This window comes from Rutidosis leptorrhynchoides, chromosome 2 (genome assembly GCF_046630445.1).
Source record: "Rutidosis leptorrhynchoides isolate AG116_Rl617_1_P2 chromosome 2, CSIRO_AGI_Rlap_v1, whole genome shotgun sequence".
NCBI classification, from domain to species: Eukaryota; Viridiplantae; Streptophyta; class Magnoliopsida; order Asterales; family Asteraceae; genus Rutidosis; species Rutidosis leptorrhynchoides.
The window spans coordinates 661,141,153-661,161,411 of record NC_092334.1 but is presented as its reverse complement, the minus strand read 5'-3'; the positions used below and the strand labels follow the sequence as shown (position 1 = coordinate 661,161,411).

Below are 20,259 nucleotides of genomic sequence, written 5' to 3'. Positions count from 1 at the left end.
AAATGGGATCATAAATTGGGATAAATTCAATCTCCACAAGCAAACATATCACTTATGAGAGACATTTTTGTTGTGCTACTAAGGGGCGTTTGGTTCGTGGGATTTCGTGGGATTTGCATTTTAAATCCCATGAAATCCCATGTTTGGTTGGAGGAATTGGTTGGAGGGATTTGCATTTCAAATCCCATAGATTTCATGTTACGCGTTCGCGTTTCGTGTTCAATTTCGGGTTCGCATTTAGATTTCGGGTGCGCATTTTGATTTTGGGTTCGCGTATCACGGTCGCATTGTAGTTTTGGATTCACGTTTCGATTTCGGGTTTGTGTTTTGCGATAGCGTTCCCGTTTCGGGTTCGCATTACAAATTTTGAGATTTGAAAACCTCGAACCAAACAGAAGATAGGATTTCAAATCCTAGGATTTCAAATCCCGTGGGATTTCAAATCCTGGGAATTGAAATCCCCGAACCAAACGCCCCCAATACTTGTATACTTGCTCTGTTATCATGTGGGCTTTTTTGTGTCGCCGTGTCAAAGACAAACAAGATCCGTGTAGATAATAACTAAACTAGCAGTATCTATATCTTTATAGATAACTAAACTTATATACAGAATAGAATTGTTCGATGGGTTAAAAAAGTAAAAACGTCCATATATTTCCATCAGTTTAGAGCGAAACAAGACAATAGTGTTACAGCGAGCCTATCGAGGTCTCCATGAAATGGATTTAGCTAAAAGAGATTACAGAAAAACATTTCCATAGTCCACCTAAAAACAAAGAAAAATCTGCTAAGCAACCAAAAAAAAAAAAAACCTCTCGTGAAGTTTACCTGCAATTATTCTAGACTGCTCACAAAGCGTGTAGTCGCCCTGAGTTAGTCACAGAAACCTACGTAAGTAAAGATAAAAAAAAAAAAAAAAAAATTAACAAAATTACTCAAGACTAGTTGAGGTACTTGAAATCCGGGGCCCGGTACCATTAACAACAAAATTACCTGATGGTTTCTCTAGATTGCATCCTAGTGGTGGTTTAATATGGGGTTTCCTCCTTACATGTACCCGAATATGATCGGATGGTGGGACCTCCTATGGTGGTCCGCCGTCAGTGACTGCTAACTCGCTATTAAAAGATAAATAACATTACACAATGAAAACTGTTCAGTTTATTCTTTTTCTCATATGGGAGCGTTTGAATGTAAGTTCTGATAAACGGTAATGTGAAATTGAATAATTAGGTGCAGATAAGCAACTCGGCATAAGTGAAGTGTTTGGATGCACTTCTGATGTTTCAAGGTATAATAGCGGTTTAAGTGTGTGCCAAATTCTGGCTATTCAGTATTTACGGAGCTGACACATACTACCAAAATAGACGCTCTTATATAAATACTGCTGAAGCATTTAATTTAAATTTTGACACAAAACAGGAGTAAAATAAATAATTTGTCAACACATTTTTCTGGGGTAAAAATGGATTACCCCATGAAGTTTTTCATAACTAAAGTAAATAAATTCAACAGTTATAATTCTTAGCAGTATCATATTATAAACTATGAATCCGAGGGTAACGAAAAGGGATATTCAAGTAAACTTAATATTTTCTAAATAATCAGTTTCGCTGCAAATGGTACGAAACTGATTATCCAAAGTTGATTATACGAGGCTTTAAAGCCTAAATAATCTGATAATTAAAATCAAAACCACTGTCAAAACACCAAATAAAGTAGAAAGACCTAATAACCATTACCTAATATGAACATCACAAGTTAACCTTACATAACATAGCAACTCTGCCTCCGATTCAATTCACGCGTCATACTTAAAGTTTCCAGAATATGTACCTGCAATTCGTTTCATTTTATCAAGCATAAACAAAGATTGCACAAATATTTGAAAAAAAGAAAGAAAGAAAACTTTAATCCCCAAATGGAGTGAAAATTACTTGCATTACCCTGCAACAAAAACTGGACAGTTGAACCTGTCAGAATCACTATCACCACCTTATAACAAGATCATTGTACAGTAAAAACTGGACCAGAATTGAAAGAATTCAGACTCCAATAACAGCCATTTACGTCCAAACAACCCGCACGCCACTTAATCTCATAACAACCCAAAGGAAACATAGAAACATCGAGCATACAAGACGCAAATCCTTGCCCATTTCCATTTGGTCTAAAACAAACGATTGTTTCCGCAACCTCCCGATCGAAAATATCGTCTTTCTCACAGTTGTTGACATGCTTAAATATCTTAGCATCTAATCCTAAAATGTTATCATCTGTCCAATCATGAAACTCCATTGGTGTTTGACTTTTACTGTTTCCACTTTGACTAGGATACTGATAACAAGATTTACATTGAAGGATGCAATAAAGTTTGGTAAGTTGAGATTTTGATTCATGTAAAATGTCGTTTAATTGAAGGCATAAATCTAGATGAAGATGATATCCTCGTAGAACCATTATTTTCTCATTGTTTGCTGAGTCTCTGTTTATTGTAAATAGTTGACAAGAGACACAAGGCCTGTCAAATGTGCAAAAAGTGAATTAGTACAACGCATATAACAAAAACTAAAGGTGACAAAATGGGTGGGCTGGGTAAGAGTTAATGATGAGCAAAACAGTCTAAACTAAAACTAGTCCGGTACTAAAAAAAATGGTTCTTTAATTTCTATGAAGTAACTGTCTTTTGGATTAGATTGAAATCTAGTTTAAAACTGTCTTTGCTCATCTCTAGTAACGGGTCCATACGGGTAGTTGGTAAGTTATAAGCATTATATTATATTATTTCATCAATTATCTAACTTTTTAAAATGAGGATTTAGTGTAATTCTAAGCATTAGAGATACAATTGTGGGCAACTTCCACCCATTTGACCTATTTCCTTTTAAGCTATCATTAGTCATCTATTTGACCATTTTAGATATAATAAACATAGCCCGAGTCGACCCGTCCATTAGTGAATGGGTCAAAATTGCCACCACTACAAAATAATCAACCCTGACATACCTTACACTGAAGAAATACGTTGGAGTCCTTACAAAGATGTTCAACCAGTTCCTTAAAACATCTAATTGAAGCTTTAATCCATCATTTATAATTTGCAATCGAACAGTATCATCATTTTCACGCATCATTTTAGCTGCACCTTGTAACCCAACAACACCATTAACACCAAGACGACAAATCTTAACGATACTTCTTACTTCATACGTATTTTCCAACCTCTGAGTTTTAGAAGTTTGACCAGCACAACTCTTAGTTTGACCAAAACTAGTTTTTTGTAAAGACGCAAGCTTTTTACTACTCTCATCATCTATACACCAAACCCGTCTCACAAGATCATTTATAAGCTCAGCATAAAAGTTATTTCGTAAACCGTCTCCGAAATGAAGATTTGCAAAGAAAAATGAAAAACCAGTAACGAAAGCCAAAACTGAACAACTTAACGCGTGTGCAGACACGATCATTGTATCCGCGGGGTCCATGCCGATAAATGACGTGGCGACTAGATCATACTCTTGTGCCAGTTTCGTTAAACGGGTCGATAGTTGCGTAAGTGTTTCAACAAATGACACATCATGATAGTTAGAGAAGTTTTTATGCAAGAGGTTAAATAAATGAACAACGTTTTCTAAAACGTTTGCCCTAAGAGACAAAAACCGAATCTGGAAGTAGTGTTTACCTCGTACAGTGACATCATCAACCGACAACAATTCTTTTGAAACCCGAAGAATTTTACAAACGCCATCAAGATTCTCAAACTCGGCGTTTTTCGAATTTCCTACTTCACCCAAAACTCCGAGTATCGTTAAATCAGATCTGTTCTTGACTAACCAATCTAACAAAACCGACCGTTCTTTTGGTAAACCACGATACAAAATCTTGACTTCTGAATACGCGAATAAAGTCAACGAAGTCAACCATTGCTGGCACGAATCAGAATTAACCGTTTTTATTAATTCTCCAAAACTAAAAGCGGCTGTAAACCACGCACCCTGAAAAACTGCATATTTAGCAAACTTATAAGTAGACCAATAGTTTTTCTTTTCTATAAGTTTTTTCGCGTTTTCAAGTGCGAGAATTTCGTTAGTAATCATGTACGCTTGATCCGAACCGCGTTCTTCAATAGGAACGGTATGAAACAAAAGATAATAGACGTTGTGTACGTAGTAATCGAAATAGCTGCATTCACATACGTCCTTGATCAAAAGCTTCACAACGTCCTTTATTTGACTAGTCAAAGTTCCATTTCTCACCATGTTCTTTAGGCACACAACAACCACTTTCGATACATTTACAGCAAGCTTTGACCTGAATGTTTGACTATCCTTATTCAGTAGGCAGTTAGTAAAACGATAGAGCTTATTTAGCGCGAACTCACCAATATCGGGGCATTCATTAAGCATGAGATTAGTCGTTTTAAATAAAGTCTGAATTTCTTGCTCAAGTTCTATGTCAAGTTCTATGTCAAGTTCGTTAACGCTCAAAACCGAGTTTGTCAACAAAGTTAGACGACCAATGACAAACGAGATTGCTTGAAATGCGGGGGCATTATCGTCATTATTGTATTGCATACCGATTCTTCTTGTGAACTTCACGGATATATTTGTTAGAAAATGCACAGCAAAGAGTCTAGTCGATACTAATGGAGATTTCGTTAAATTCTCGACAACGCTTAATATCTTGACGAAACACTCGTTTATTTCGGAATGATTCATGCTTAACATCTTGGACATCAGGATCTGCATATTTCCTCCGAAATGTAAGAAATAATACCAAGGTATGTTATTTGTGTTATTGATAATGATCAAGACGTGTAAAGGGGGCCAAATGGGCAGGCTGGGTAACGGTCAAATAGAGTGAAATGTTGCAAAATGCAAGTAAACACAATCAGGGCATTATTAATAGCTATTAAATTACTTAAATCGTAACATTTTGGGCAATATTCGGTCTATTCGACCCATTTGGTATCCTTAGAAGTGAATTCATGAATCTGTTTTGACATGTAAATGAGAAAGTAGAACCCAAATATATCCATTGATAAGTAATTGGGTCAAAAAATCTAGCTCTGGTGGCAATCAAATCAAGAACTATACCAACCTCGTATAGAATATGAAGAGCATCCCGTTGCATCACAGATGAGAGTTCATCATTTAGCATGTTGAAAAATACACTAATTAGCTCTGTAGGAGGAGAAAAACGAAAGCAACTTTTTGATAATACGATACGTAGACATCGTAATGATGTTGCTTGTTGTGACATTGACTTATCTTGCCTTAAAAAAGAAAGAAGCAAATCTACCTGAACCAAAAAGCAACGTATACATTGATTCAAATACATAGTTAACGGTTTTCAATTTTATACATTAAATTTTTTTTACTCTGTCACAAAATCAATATAACATATTACTTGGTTTAAATTTATATTTATATTTTATATTAGAGTTAAAAAGAAAAAGGAAAAAAAAAAAAAAGAGTAAAATCACATGATGAACAGAGTAATACCTGCCTAGGAATCAAGAGTGCTGATCTGGAAGCAATTATCGAGAGTGACGTCAGCATAGTCATCACAATATAATCCTCCACCGAACCTAAAAGCACCTTTCTCCCCTCCTGCAATGAGTTAACAGTAAGTATTGGAACTTCAAGATAATAAATTTTGTTCACAGCTACTCGAGGAGTACTCGAATGTTGACCAAGTTTGACTTTGACGATTTTGACCAAATTTGACTGATTTTCCGAGCAATCCCGAGTTTTGGCCAAGTTTAACCTAGTTTGACCGAGTAATTCTGAGATCTGCAACACTATTAGCTAATTAGCTATGAGCCATAACTAGTAAATTCTTATAATAACTGCAAGTCTTGACAAAAAATATTGAAAAATTAACGAGAATATCTGAAACCTCATAAGCTTTAGTCGATATAGCTATCGAACTTCTTAGTTTCGCAAAAGCACGAACTCCTGCTAGTCTACCAGCAATTGGCATATCAGACGATGAAACCATATTTACTAAAATCTCAATGAGTACGCGACTAAAGTCGTCCGAAAACTCACAAAAGCATCCCGCAGCAAATAACGAAGCCTTAACCTAACAAAAAGAAAAAAAAGTTCATGACACTATCAAAAAATGGCAAAGACTAATATTAAAGAACAATCAATTATCATAAAATTCATAATGTTACCTCAAGAACATTGCAAGAAACAATACTAGATAGTATAAGATATCGAATATCTGCATTATCTTTGGCAAAATCAGACCAACAACCAAAAAGAGCTAACGACAACGCTCTAACGTCCTCGTCACCAGCGTTAAAACACACCTTTATTCTCCTTAAAAGTTCGAGGTGATTCTCTACTTTATATCTTGATAAAATTCCTTTGTTTTTCGTATCGATTTTTTTCTTTTTATTCCTGTGCTTCATCTCTGACATGAAAATTTTAACGATACAAAGCTTGGTATGTTTGTCACCGGACGTAAAAGTGTCAGTCAACCGCAAAAGAATAGCGTTTGCAAATAGTTTATCTTCTTCAGGAACTGATCCAAACATATCGTATTCGGCCATCGAAAGCTCGGGTTCTTTACTCCACCATTCTAACCTAGCTCCAACTTCTTTAATAGCTTCTATACGTTTACCTAAAATAAATAAATTTAAATTTGATAAGTACATGTTAAAATTTTCAAATTTACAAAGAAAATGATAACTAATCTGTATATAAATTACAACAAATATGCACTTAGTTAACTCTGACTTATTACTAACAAATTCAAACTATAGCCAAATCCAATAAAAGATTGAACTTTGTGATTTTGGTTGAATGTAGATTCAATAACTAATCATTCATAATACAATTTACTCATGAATAATAACTAATCCATATACAAAATTATACAAATAAAATACTAGTTCACAAAATCAAAAGAATACTAGCATTATCAACAATGAGCAAACCCCTTGAAAAAAAATCACAGCTTTATAAAAATAAAGGGATTTTTATAATAATAAGTATAAATAATATAATAAAATGATTTATTAATTTAATTACAGAATGGAAGTAAAAAATAGAACCAGGGTTGTTGGAGCGTAAGGATTTTTCAAGATGAATGCTCCATTCCATTGCATTAGCTGCTGCAGTTTTTTCCATTTTTTAAAACCTAACTAGCAAACCAACCTCTGATTGCTTTAATTCTTGTTTGGTACTATTTTACAGTGAAGACTTAAACCCTAATTTTTAGTTCTTCAGGGTTTTGAATTTGCTGATTCTTATCGTATATACTCCAACTTCAATATGTGTACGAAGGTGTTTTTTCACACTATCTTTGGCGCGCGGCTTGGAAAAATAAATAGCTTTGAGACAGCTCATAGAAAACAAAAGTTAATTTATTACTCGATTTATTCCGACCTGTACTCTAACATATACACTGTAGCCGCATTATTCCGTGGTCGTTTCTAATTCATCTCTGACCACTAAAAAATACTACAAATTTGAGACCTCTTGTAAGGATATCGGAAGCTCAACCGATGAGTTATTTATAAGGTTTTTCTTCATTCGAGTTATCTGAGATTGAAAGTATTCCGACCTCATATACTCTAATGTATGCTGCTAAGCCGGATTACTTAGTGCTTGTTTTCACCATCTCTAACTACCAAAAGATTCAAATATGAGACCTCTTGTAAGGATAGAACCCCAATTATTCGGCTATCTTTTAAAGGTTTAAACTTAAAAGGTTTTTCCCTGTTCGGGTTAACCGAGATAGCGAGTATCCCGACATCAACTCTAGTGTACGAGGCTCATGCGAATTACCTCGTGGTCGTTTCTAATCCATATCTAACCATCACAAAATCCGAACTTGAAACCTCATGTAAAATTATAAGGGCCTATTTTGTGATGGTTTATTCTATTTATTTCATTGTATAATTCTATTCTATATTACTTTCTTAACCATTAAGCACATTTGTTTGATTTGATATCCTCATTATATCATATCCAGTACACTTATCAAATCAATGTCTCCAGAAGCAAGGAGTACGCCCGCATGTACCAACGAGAACACCGAAAAACCTAATTCAACTCCACGTAAGATAGCCAAAGTACGGTTGAGCAATCGAATATATATATATATATATATATATATATATATATATATATATATATATATATATATATATATGCTCACTTATATCATTTTATTTATTCATTTAAAATGTCAAAACATTTTTTTTAACAGTCAAAATTGTATTAAAAATCAAACACCCAACAGATATGGGGAAAACAAACATGCGATTATAACGGCTTTAAAAGCCAATCATTTCATTTTACATCAATTTTTGCTCTACCACTAATCCACGAATAAGGAAAACCACAAATAGAATCAAATTACACGATTTCTTCATTGCTTCATCGAGGAAAATCAAGCTATTCTCGTACCTCCACACATGCCAAACTAGGGAAGAGATAATAATGTACACTTTAACCTTTACAACTTCTTTAGTGCTCCAATCTTCGAACCAAAAAATCACCTAAAATGTCATTACATTTTTTTTTAGAAATTCAAAAAGTCCATTCAGAAATATTTATCAAACGTGTTAACAACCAAATTCAATCAGCACATTTGAATCATTCATAAATAGCATGAAGAGGGTTGATTTGACGATTATGTAGATCATAAGAGGAATTGACGATGTAAGATCAAAAGTCGCTTGTCATATTGGAACCAAAGCATGCATTCTTATCATAGATAGAATGAATGATTATATTCCAATGCATTACGATTTGTAACACCCGATAATTGGGCCTAGATGAGATGACCATTTTGCCCTTGTGTGCATTTATATTGTTATTTTATTAGTTGAATATTTATAACCATTTGACTATTTGGTTGAGACCAGCTCGTGACAAGGGTCACATAACAGGTTCATTTGTTTAATTTGGACTCCGTTAGGGCCGCCTAACGAAGTACGAAAGATATCAGATAACTGATAAATACCCGTGTGTTGCACAGTGTGGGAATTAAAACCCATTTATATGACTAATGCAGTTCACTTCTTACATTTTCTAGAAAATTCACCAAACACCTCGTTCTTCATCTTTCACCTACATCAAAAACCCTAACTTGATCCAAGCTTGAAATTGGTTTGTGGAGCTTTAGAAACTGATTTATATCATCTTTGTAATCATCAAACCAGGTTAGCATGCTTGAATCTTGTGTAATTTGAGTTTTTGTGTTCTTGAGAAAAAGTGAGTTTTGATGCTTGAATCTTGATGAATTGTGTTTGTTAGTGTTAATTATTGTTAGATATATGTTCTATAGTTGTTATATAATGTTTTTGAAGTGGTTTCATGATCAGATTGAGCAAAAATCGTGTTTTGGGGTCAAAAAAGGCGAAAACAGCGAGCTGTAGGTGTTCATCAGCACCCACACTTCTGACAGGTCACTCGTACGAGTGACCACACTTTTGAGGGTCAACCACACGTGTGAGGACTCACTCGTACGAGTGAGGTCTCAGTCACACGTGTGAGCACCAGTCAGCTTTGTGGGAAACTTGTTTTGGTCATAACTTTCAAACTGTAACTCCGTTTTTGATGAATCAAAGTATCATTGGAATAGTAATGAAAAATTCTTTCCAATGGTAAACTTTTAAGAATCTGGAACAAACTTTATTTTGGTCATAAAAGGGGGTTTTAGGGTGTATGCCTTGTTTTACACGCTTTAGAGTGTCGTTTTGGGTTGAAATTATGATGTAGACTTATCATATAGTGATTACATGTTTGTAGGTGTTGATTTAGTGTATGTATTGATGTTTGATGTTGTGCTTTTGGGTTGAAACCCATATAATTAGTTGTTGCTACTGTTCTTCATCACTCGCACGAGTGAGCCTTCACTCGTACGGTTGAGGTAGTCAACCGTGTGGTGAACCGTGTGAGTGAGTGGTCATGGGAACTTATGTTTTGATTGTGATGATACGTACGGTTGAGATGTGATTCATACGAGTCACTGGTCACTCGTGAAGTGAACCGTACGGATCAGGTGAGTCATTCTTGGATGTTTGGTCATAGACCAAACGTACGAGTGAGTTATCAACCGCACGGTTGAGTGTTCTCAAACGTGCGTGTGATGGTGTTACTTATACGGTTGACTAAGCATGTATGATTGTTTTGTTTCTATCTCATTTTCGTGTCTGTCTTGTTGATAGAATATTATCAGGATGTAATTACTGACTTTATTTGTATCTTTTCCAGGTGATCAGGAGAAGTGAAGACTCAGAAATATAAGACCTCTGAGTTCTTCTTGTGCTGGTATTCGGTGAGTGGGTTAATCTAGCCGTTAAGGCATATAGTGACATGACCTAGACCATTGACCTAGTTGCTATGCTTCGAACCTTTGTTGTTGTGTGATGTGGACTATGACCTCGCGCGTTTATTGGACCGACCTTGCTTCTGATCAGGTCTGGAGAGATCAACCTTGCTTCTGATCAAGTTGGGCTCATTGATGTTGTATGATTAATATAAGTCGGAATCACCCGTCCGTCGCATGTGGAAGACTTATACTAGTGATACAGAGTTATGAGTTTTCGGTAGACTCTAGACTGATCAACTGGGGTCGTTGGCCCGGCTAGGCCGCCGAGTCTCTCAATGGGTTGCTTCGGATTACCCAGATGGTTGATTCTGATTGACCATTGCTTGTAGTCATCACGGTTGCTTTGGATTGACCGTTGTTGTAGATGATTTTGATGGACTTTGGATTTAGTTGATTGTTGGTTATTGTATGATATTGTATTTGTATTGCTATGTTTCTGCATGATTCTAGTGGATATGTGATTAACTGTCTGATTAACTTGATGATGCATGTTCTAGTGATTGTACCTGTGTGTTTTAGCTGTTAGATTAGTCCATTCACTTAGCTTCGTGCTAACCCCTCCACCTTCCCCCATGCAGGTTATAGGTCTTTTGCTTTTGTGGACATGGGAGAAGAGGGGCGTGTTGGGTTGTGTTCGACAAGTCTAGAACTATGATGTTTTCTATATAGAATCGGATATTAAAGTAACACCGGTTGTTTGATAAATATGCATTGATAAATGAATTTGTAGTAATTATGTTTATGTGTGTACATAAGGGCACGTTTTGTAAGTATGACTTCCGCTGTGTTATTTAAAAAAAAAATACGGTGTTACAATTTGGTATCAGAGCATAGGTTTGGCCGCATCGACGTTGTACTTGAATGTCATGTTCCCAAACCTTGAGAGGATCTTGTCGAACATAACACAAAGGGGACGGGTTAAGTGAATGTAGGAGCTTTTATGTGTTAGTTGATAGGCACTAACCGGTTATCTACTAAGCATTTGTGTGAGATGTTGTGGTAGTACAGATATGTCAGGTAATCAAGACGCTGCCCCCAATGCCTCCGGAACCTTTAGAGCTCCTGATGAAGACGGTCATGTATCAGAAGAAGAAGTATCAGAAGAAGTGTTAGAGCTTCAAAGTCAGTTGAAAGATGCTCAAGATAGGATCAAAGAGCTTGAACAACAAATGATATCGCATTCTAACACCACAGCAATAAAACAAAGCTTTCCTCCAAGTGCTTACCCACAGTTTGGAAACATTTCTCAACAACAGTATGTGCCACCTCAGTACCAGATACCATCTCAGTTCAATCCGGTACTTCCGAATCAAGTGATGTACCCGCTTCAGACACCATTTTTCCAACCACCGATGTTTGAAAAGAAGAAGTGCTCATATAAGGACTTTCTTAATTGTCAACCTTCAGAGTATACTGGTAAAACTGACCCGACTGAGACTCTAAATTGGCTCAGGGAAGTGGAAAGAGCATTAGATGCTTGTCAGTGCGAGCCAAAGTTGAGAGTGTTATATGCTAGTCGATTATTCAAGGGACGAGCTATGGAGTGGTGGGACTCCATCACAGGTCATTTATCAAAAGAACAACTAAGTCAAGTGTCATGGGAGCAGTTTCATGCCAAGGTTCACGAGCAGTATTGTTCAGAATATGATTTGGAGAAATTGAAAACCGAGTTCTTGGGGATGAGAATGACTGATGATATGACGATTGATGATGTTATTTTGGACTTTACCTCTAAGTTAAGGTTTTGTCAACAGTGGGTACCACATGAGAAAGATAAAATTCAGCACTTTATTAGAGTTATTAAGTCGGAGTATCGGTCAATGGTTAGATTTGCTTCTTCTTTATCGCAAGCTTTTGAGATGGCCAAAGCGACAGAAGGTGATGTTAAAGCCACAAGGAGTACGGGAGTGGGGAGTGGTTCTTATGGGAAGAGGTCGGAAGGTCAATCTAGTTATCAGTCCAGTCCAAAATCAAGAAAGTCAATCGGGTCCAGTACGAGGGAAGTTTCGAATACGAGTGGGTCGGGTTCCGTACAGAAAGAGTGGTGTAACTCGTGCAGATCTTACCATAGTGGACAGTGTTCTCCAAGTACGAAAAGGTGTCTAAGATGTGGTATAGTGGGACATGACGTTCAACAATATTCTTTCGAAAGCAATGTATGTTGGAATTGTCATAAAGAAGGTCATAGGTCAGCACAGTCTCCGGCAGCGGGTAGAGGTGGTTCCGGGGCAGGGTCCGGGGTACAGTCGGCGTCTTTTGGTGGATCTACCGCATCAGTAGGACAGAAAAGAAAAGGTCCTCCCACGGCTATAGCTAGAGCTTATCAGATGGTAGCAGATACTGATGTTGTATCAAAAGACTTAAATACTGGTATGATCAGACTAAACTTGTTATTGCTTTTGATTTCAGAATCACGTGTTTAGTATGTTATGTAGATGATGTATTCTGTTTAATAAAAGGTACTTTGAGGTAGCGTTGGTTGTAGTGATAGAGATGACTTGGATTTAGGTTTCTCGGATTTTTTTAACTGAAATGGAGACGTGATCTATGATAATGTATTACGTCTGGCCAACGTAAGCACATTTTGGTAGGTCATGCGAAAGTTTCAGTAAGTTAAGAAGAGAAGTAGGATAATTGACTGCTTAAATTGTTGTTAATATGTGTTGCTTGATGAATACTTGATGAGATTATGTTACCGTGGCTTTTGACTTTGACCAGATTTCGAGGACAGAATCTCTTTAAGGGGGGTAGATTTGTAACACCCGATAATTGGGCCTAGATGAGATGACCATTTTGCCCTTGTGTGCATTTATATTGTTATTTTATTAGTTGAATATTTATAACCATTTGACTATTTGGTTGAGACCAGTTCGTGACAAGGGTCACAGAACAGGTTCATTTGTTTAATTTGGACTCTATTAGGGCCGCCTAACGAAGTACGAAAGATATAAGATAACTGATAAATACCCGTGTGTTGCATAGTGTGGGAATTAAAACCCATTTATATGACTAGTGCAGTTCACTTCTTGCATTTTCTAGAAAATTCACCAAACACCTCGTTCTTCATCTTTCACCTACATCAAAAACTCTAACTTGATCCAAGCTTGAAGTTGGTTTGTGGAGCTTTAGAAACTGATTTATATCATCTTTGTAATCATCAAACCAGGTTAGCATGCTTGAATCATTGCTTGAATCTTGTGTAATTTGAGTTTTTGTGTTCTTGAGAAAAAGTGAGTTTTGATGCTTGAATCTTGATGAATTGTGTTTGTTAGCGTTAATTGTTGTTAGATATATGTTCTATAGTTGTTATATAATATTTTTGAAGTGGTTTCATGATCAGATTGAGCAAAAATCATGTTTTGGGGTCAAAAAACGCTAAAACAGCGAGCTGCAGGTGTTCATCAGCACCCACACTTTTGACAAGTCACTCGTACGAGTAACCACACTTTTGAGGGTCAACCACACATGTGAGGACTCACTCGTATGAGTGAGGTCTCAGTCACACGTGTGAGCACCAATCAGCTTTGTGGGAAACTTGTTTTGGTCATAACTTTTAAACCGTAACTCCGTTTTTGATGAATCAAGTATCGTTAGAATCGTAATGAAAAATCCTTTCCAATGGTAAACTTTTAAGAATCTGGATCAAACTTTATTTTGGTCAGAAAAAGGGATTTTAGGGTGTATGCCTTGTTTTACACGCTTTAGAGTGTCGTTTTGGGTTGAAATTATGATGTAGACTTATCATATAGTGATTACATGTTTGTAGGTGTTGATTTAGTGTATGTATTGATGTTTTATGTTGTGATTTTGGGTTGAAACCCATATAATTAGCTGTTGCTACTGTTCTTCATCACTCGCACGAGTGAGCCTTCACTCGTACGGTTGAGGTAGTCAACCGTGTGGTGAACCGTGTGAGTGAGTGGTGATGGGAACTTATGTTTTGATTGTGATGATACGTACGGTTGAGATGTGATTCATACGAGTCACTGGTCACTCGTGTAGTGAACCGTACGGATCAGGTGAGTCATTGTTGGATGTTTGGTCATAGACCAAACGTACGAGTGAGTTGTCAACCGCACGGTTGAGTGTTCTCAAACGTGTGATGGTGTTACTCGTACGGTTGACTGAGTATGTATGATTGTTTTGTATCTATCTCATTTTTGTGTCTGTTTTGTTGATAGAATATTATCAGGATGTAATTACTGACTTTATTTGTATCTTTTCCAGGTGATTAGGAGAAGTGAAGATTCAGAAATATAAGACCTTTGAGTTCTTCTTGTGCTGGTATTCGGCGAGTGGGTTAATCTAGCCGTTAAGGCATATAGTGACATGACCTAGACCATTGACCTAGTTGCTATGCTTCGAACCTTTGTTGTTGTGTGATGTGGACTATGACCTCACGCCTTTATTGGACCGACCTTGCTTCTGATCAGGGCGGGAGAGATCAACCTTGCTTCTGATCAGGTTGGGCTCATTGATGTTGTATGATTAATATAAGTCGGAATCACGCGTCCGTCGCGTGTGGAAGACTTATACTAGTGATACAGAGTTATGAGTTTTCGGTAGACTCTAGACTGATCAACTGGGGTCGTTGGCCCGGCCAGGCCGCCGAGTCTCTCAATGGGTTGCTTCGGATTACCCAGATGGTTGATTCTGATTGACCATTGCTTGTAGTCATCACGGTTGCTTTGGATTGACCGTTGCTGTAGATGATTTTGATGGACTTTGGATTTAGTTGATTGTTGGTTATTGTATGATATTGTATTTGTATTGCTATGTTTCTGCATGATTGTAATAACCCGACTTTTTTCGTTAACTTTTCGTTAAAAAAACATAACAACCATTACTTAAAATCTACAATTTTATATGTAAATTTTTTTTTATAATATACTACTATTAATATTGGTTACATTTTTTTTTTTAAAACACTACGGTTAGTGAAAACGAAAAAAAAATATATATTTTAAGACAACAAAATGTATGATTATTAATTTTAATAATTAGGTTATATAACAATTGAGTTTTGAAAATCATTTTAATTAAATAGGATGATGATACTTATATTTTTATTCAACAAGTATTTATACTCGTATTATACTAACGTTTCTAGATATATAGTTTTATACACTAATAATTCAAACTAATAAATGAATTATTAATTCAAATTAATAAATCGGTTTAATAATTCAAACTAATAATTCAGTTTATTATTATAATATTTTATATTATATAATGGATATAAAAATTCGTAACCCACTTGCCAACTACTCCCATAATTTACGTAACACATGACTTATAAACATTATAATTACTCTATCATATAATTTAAATATTATAGTGATATTTAAACATAATCTTAATAATTGACTGGAATTAAATATAAAAGGTTTGGAACAATATACATAGATGTATTTTTTTAAATATAAAATTTATCAATCACAGAAACATGTTAAGGCAAAATACATTGAGTTTTAGATAACGGATAAAAATCTAATAAATATCTAATATATATATTTTAGGGATACCCGTAAATGCCATTGTTAATTACCCTTGACTATATATTATATCTATATTACCTTACTATTAAACCCGTGACTACAAAAATTTATAACCCGTGTTTATTTAATATTACACCCATGATATATCTATACCCGTGACTATACAGTTAATACCCGTGATATCTATTATTGAGATAGATATTTACCCGTGACTCTATCTTATCTATATTATCTATCTATATCAGATTCATTTATCAAACAACCACGTACACAATTCTCTCTGTTAAGAACACCCATCTACTATTCATCATCTTCATCGATCTTCCTTCCTCAAAAACACCTTCAAGAAATCACTTGATCATAAAATCGTTTACATATTCGGACTCCTCTCGAAGAGCTCTACACATCTATACCAATAATTTCTTGATTAGGGTAAGTTTTAAAAACTCTAATTTTTGATTTTTCATGTTTTTGATACATATTAGGGTAGATATAGTGTCTAGTGCTCAAGTCCTTGAATATTTACAAATGAAATGGTGTTTAATTGATCATTTGAGTAGTTATAATGAAATCCCATTTTTGAACTGATATGAACTCATTCTTACATGTTAAATACAGTTAATCAAAGTTCATAATTGAATTGCTATCGAAGAGTAGTTAATTTTTCATATAGATATTGCGCGATTTCGATTTCTAGATAAAAAATTGTGATTAATTGATTTTGGTTTGAAAATTCGTATTTGATATTGCTAATCTGGAAAAGTTGAGTTTACAATCTGTTCTTGACATGATAATATTTGAAAAGAGCTTGAAAAATTATTAACTTTTCGTTTAGATATCATATCTTTTCGATTTATAGAACTTAAGTTATGAACGATTGAAGTTATGTTTTTGTATGATTAAAGGTGAACGTTTTTGGCATGCTAAATGACATATAACTAATAATATAAGTTCATAGGATTATTGGACTTGAAAAACCACTGATATTAGACTCAAGAATCAGGTCGATTCGAATTTTCTTTAGACTTTTACGCTCGTTCAAAGTTTGGTACATGTTAATAAAAATGCTGTTTGATTTCTGAAAACTGCACGAACATAGTTTAACGTATTCTGTAACTGGGGCTTTTCTGGGACAAATCAGACTATACGAAAAATTGGGTAGATTCTTCACTTAAAAACGCCGCATCTTCAATTGGCGGTGACAGATTTGGAGTTGCGATGATTTTTCTAAAAATCACAGAAGTTGCTGCTGTAAACCTTGTTTTAAACTTGTGTTTTTGCAAATTTTTCGGGTTATAAAAAATATGACCAATACTTGAGACTTGAAATTTTTTGTATGAACTTAATACACTTATATTAACTATTTCATATAGTGTGGGGTGCTCTAAAGTGGTAATTTTGTATATGTATAAACCATGTAATTTAAACCGTCCGTTTGGACATTTAACCCGTTTAAGCCAAAAAGTGTCAAAATGGGTAACGGGCACCGAGGACACGTCCGATATATCAATTTAAGTAAGTTTGAAGTTTATAATGTTTTAAAAATGATTTTTGGCATGTTTTGATCAAAATGGGTATTTATGACCCATTTGAGTCATACGCGTCTACTTTGACCAATATGCGAAATTTTGAGGATCAAAGGTATGTAACATGTCTAAAATATCATTTTTAAACTTATGACATGATTTTTACATGCTCAAGTATTATGGTTTGGAATTTGAGTTGTCAATGGAAAATTTTTATTATTTTAGTGAAAGTGTCAAAATGACTCTCGGGCTCACTTTGTAGGCTCGTAAATTATAAATGATTAAGTTATGGAGAAATATATTAATTGGGTCAGAAAGTAGATATGAGATGCTTCAAAATGATATAAGATATGTATGATTTTGTCGAGTCAAAACTAGTTTAAAACGAGTCTGAAAACAGGATGTTAGGGCTGACTTTTAGTTTTGGTAAAGTGTCAAAAATGAATCTTGGGTCTACTTTGCGGACTCGTAAGTTGAAATCAGTTAAGTCTGGATAAAAACTATTAATTGGTATTAAAAGTATTTACGACATGCTTTAAAACGATATATTATATGTATGATTTTGTTAAGTCTAAATAGGTTTAAAACAAGCGTGAAAATGGGTAATCGTTGCTGATTTTGAACACTTATCATTTTATCAGCAGTTTGCATTTTATCAGCAGTTTATGTTTCGGGAGGCTGTTTTCGCGAGGCCATAACTTTCAAACCGTAACTCCGTTTTCATCAAATAAACTGTCTATAGAAAGGTGGGATGATATACTTTCCAATGGTCACGGCCTAAGGTATTATATCAAAGTTGGTGGACCCGGAATCAGCTGCAAAATACCTAAAAAATACATATATGTAAATAATATTTTTTTTTTAAGTAAAAACAGATAACCTAAGTTTGACTTATGTTTGACTATTTGACCAACTTGGGTAATATTATGAGATTGTTTATTTGTTTTGACCATGTTGACTGTGTTTGACTTGCGTTTGACTTACATTTGACTTACTTTGACTTCTGTTGACTTTTGTTGACTTTTGCTAAACTTTGCTAAATTTATGAGTCGGACTTGAGCAATAGGACTATACTTACCTTATGGACCGACCTAGCTTATTAAACACTTATTGACCAACATATGTTCTCTAGGTTGAGGTCTACGGTTACTTGCATTCCGATATTCGGTCACATCTCTGTGATTTATTTCTGAAGTTGTCAGGTGAGTTTCATTGATCCCTTTTTAATTGCTTTTGCAATATATATTTTTGGGCTGAGAATACATGCAATTTATTTTAAACGCAATGGATACAAGTACATACTAAATTCTACACCGAGTTTGAACCGAAAATCCCTTAGCTTTGGTAACTAGTAACTGTCGGTTATAAGAACCGATGAGCGCGAATAGAGATATATGGATCCATAGGGTTTGACATCCCCGTCTGTTCCAGGTATAGAAAGAAACTCTAGCCTGAGCTATAAAACAGACGTATGCTATTTGAAGTTAATACACGTTGGATTGCGTGTATTGTACATGTTGGTTGCATGTTAAACGAGGGGTACTTATTATAGATGTTAAAGTTTAATTACCAGGGTGCTCAATCTTGTAGAATATTTTGATAAACGTTTCTGGATGAAACAACTGAAATTTTGTGATCCACCTTTATATACAGATTATGCGCAATATTAAAACTATGAACTCACCAACCTTTGTGTTGACACTTTTTAGCATGTTTATTCTCAGGTCTCTAGAAGTCTTCCGCTGTTTGCTTATACGTTATACAAGCTATGTGCATGGAGTCATACATGCTTTATTAGAGAAAACTTTGCATTCACAAAAACATCACCATGTATCTTATTTTGACTGTATTGTCAACGGATGTATTATTGTAAACTATTATTTACGGTGATTGTCTATATGTAGAAATCATCAGATGTCGAAAGCCTTGGATTTAGATATTCATTTATGGTGTGTGTTTTCAAAAGAATGCAATGTTTACAAAACGTATCATATAGAGGTCAATACCTCGCAATGAAACCGGTGAATAACGTACTGCGTCAATAGCGATTTTGGCAGGTCGTTACAAGTGGTATCAGAGCGTTGGTTGTAGGGAGTTAGGTGCATTAGTGTGTCTGACCTGGACTGTTTGGATACATTAGTGGTCTAGTCTATAACCATGTCGTTACACTTATACGTGATTATGTGCATATTCTGACATTAATATAATATTATTATTACTATCGGTGAGAAAGTATTACAAGCCTTCTCCTGCTCAAGTCATTTTCAACACCCCGGTTAGTGAAAAACCAGGAAGTGTCATTCAGGACTTTCGAAATTCCCGACATTCCTATGTGAGTTATTACTTATATATTTTTATAGATATCATGTGTTATATTATGTGCTTATGTGCTTCGATTCAGAAACTTCCGACATCTCGAATTGTAAATCGGAAGAAGTCTTATCCGACTCACGAAGATTCTCAATAGTTTCAAAGACATTCTTACGTCATTACCCTTTCAATATTATTAATTAAATTAAATATTATATTCTCGTACTATTTTTAGTACACCCCTTTTTGAAATCATTTCGATTTATAAATTCTGGAAAATGACACTTGTTTTATATCCATAAATATTTTGGAGTAGTGTTGGAATGGAAGCATGAGTTAGTGTAATATAATGACGCCCGATCAACATGGTTATATTACGGTAAGTCATGCGGAAGTTCTAATGGAACGTGATGGTGGTAATGCTTGATCAACCTTACCTTCACCACGTATCTTGTTACATGACTCATTTATTTTTTCTGCTGACATCTGAATATACTCTGATTATATATGTGACATCATTTGAGGTCCACTTGATTTCCTTCCCATCTTTGTCATATCATACTTGCACT

The 20,259-nt window shown here is 35.2% G+C and overlaps 1 protein-coding gene across 2 annotated transcripts; it reads right to left on the bottom strand.

The window, feature by feature from the left end:
• Nucleotides 1–629: 629 nt before the first annotated feature.
• On the bottom strand, nt 630–7,274 carry LOC139893854 (uncharacterized). 2 transcript variants are annotated; one of them, XM_071877042.1, is made up of 11 exons: nt 7,067–7,274; nt 6,182–6,633; nt 5,902–6,087; nt 5,505–5,612; nt 5,101–5,301; nt 3,683–4,742; nt 3,007–3,139; nt 1,942–2,521; nt 1,743–1,836; nt 994–1,118; nt 630–887 (listed from the first exon to the last, which is right to left on the bottom strand). In XM_071877042.1, the coding sequence occupies exons 1-8, from the start codon at nt 7,140–7,142 to the stop codon at nt 2,008–2,010; spliced, it is 2,730 nt and encodes a 909-aa protein (XP_071733143.1). In that variant the 5' UTR covers nt 7,143–7,274; the 3' UTR covers nt 630–887; nt 994–1,118; nt 1,743–1,836; nt 1,942–2,007. The 2 variants fall into 2 exon arrangements, with proteins under 2 accessions (XP_071733143.1, XP_071733142.1); XM_071877041.1 differs by having other exon boundaries at nt 3,007–4,742.
• Nucleotides 7,275–20,259: the final 12,985 nt, after the last annotated feature.